Genomic DNA, 1,484 nt, shown 5'->3' with positions numbered 1-1,484 from the left:
GCGCCTGGCACCCCTTAGGGAAACGCCAGCCTGTGGCCGAGGCTTGTGCTAGTAGTGGGCGCAGGCATCCATCCCTGCCTCCCTCCATCCCTCCCCACTTCAGGTGGGACCGGGGCCAGGGCGGGCAGAGACCACCCTCAGCACCATCCTCTTACGTGTGCTCTCACAGGTCGTGCAGGGCGTCGGGGCTGGGCCGGACTCGGGGCTGTAGGGCTTGAAGCTAATGCCAAGGACGCTTTCTCGAGGCTGCGGAGGTCGGGCACTGAAGATGTTGCTGACCGTGGAGGCATGGAGGCTGGGAGGGATGCCGCTGGGCGATGCCGTGGTCTGCGAGCAGAGGACACCATTACTGGCAATGACGGCTGCCCACTGGAGAGTCCCCACAGCTGCCACCCACCACCCGAGCAGCCATGAAGGCAAAGGCGACAGGGAGGCGAGCTCCCCGGCACGGGCAGCCGTTGCCACCGGTGGCTATTCTTCCGCAGTACCATGAACTGCAGGGAGAGTTACCGCCGCAGTGCCTCTTTCTGTACCACAAAGCCCGAGCCGAACTCCATCCAGGACAGCTGAAAACCTCTTTGTCGCAGAGCTCTTCCCCTTTAGGTGGCTGCTGGCCAAATTTCCCAAACTGATCGCTTTGATCAGAGCAATCAGCTGGGTATTTGGCATTGGGTCAGTCACGGCCCAGTTCCACAGGCTAGTGCCCCAATTTATGCATCTATCCTTAATTAGGCATTTGAAAAATACAGTGCAATTTCCAGCTGTTATTTAGTAATACTTAATAATCAGTGTTTTCCAAGCCCTGAAACGTCCTGCACCCTGGAATGCTGTTCTGCAGTTGTGTCACTCCCAATCCATGAATTTGCAAAAGAATATGTATTTGTTTCCTTTCCTCAAGATACACTCTTCCAAGCGCTCCATCAGCTTTGATCAGCTACAGAAGCGAGAACCTCTCATTTTCCTTCAGAGAGGACCTGTGCACAAAGCCCACTATAAATGCCGTTTCCTCTGCCATTTGTAAAAGCTCAGATAGACCTTTGGCGATAAGAAACGGCTGCGTGCCTTACAGAAACCGCAAGGGCATCGCCAGCCAGCCCACGGCAGTGACAGCCTGGCCTGGGCTTTGTTCTCAGCAGGCGCTTACCTACCTCGCTCCTCAGGCTCACTGTCCCCAGCGCGACACAACCACCACCGACCGCGTTGGCACCGGGCTGTGCAAGGGAAGCCAGTCACGTTTGGACTACGTCTGTCCCCACAGACAACGTCGCTGCTGTCCCACGGAAGGGGCCCCCAAGGGAGAAGCGGAGCTGCCATCCTTTGGCAGTGGAGTGCAGCCAGCTTGGCCCCCACACCCCAGCCCCCCTCCCAGGGGACCGCTTACCGGTCAGGAGATGGGCTCAAACATGTCCTCTGGAAGCCTGGCTCTGACTTTTGGCCCTGCAGCTGCTAAAGATCCCATTTCCCCGTAACCAGAAAACATCCCT

At 57.4% G+C, this 1,484-nt stretch overlaps 1 protein-coding gene across 1 annotated transcript in view; it reads right to left on the bottom strand.

Annotated features, from left to right (window-relative positions):
- The window catches only part of LOC104159545 (transmembrane protease serine 13-like), a gene marked incomplete at both ends in the record, with an annotated part of 2,684 nt that extends 2,357 nt beyond the window's left edge, over nucleotides 1-327 (bottom strand). Inside the window, one exon of the mRNA XM_009697482.1 lies at nucleotides 152-327. Within this exon, the coding sequence (XP_009695784.1) occupies nucleotides 152-327 (176 nt within the window). The remainder of the gene's footprint in view (nucleotides 1-151) is intronic.
- Between the last annotated feature and the right edge of the window lie 1,157 nt (nucleotides 328-1,484).

This window comes from Cariama cristata, unplaced genomic scaffold, assembly GCF_000690535.1.
Source record: "Cariama cristata isolate BGI_N322 unplaced genomic scaffold, ASM69053v1 scaffold23473, whole genome shotgun sequence".
In the NCBI taxonomy this organism is placed as follows: domain Eukaryota; kingdom Metazoa; phylum Chordata; class Aves; order Cariamiformes; family Cariamidae; genus Cariama; species Cariama cristata.
Note: the sequence above shows the minus strand (reverse complement) of the source record. Positions and strands in the feature narration are given on the sequence as shown.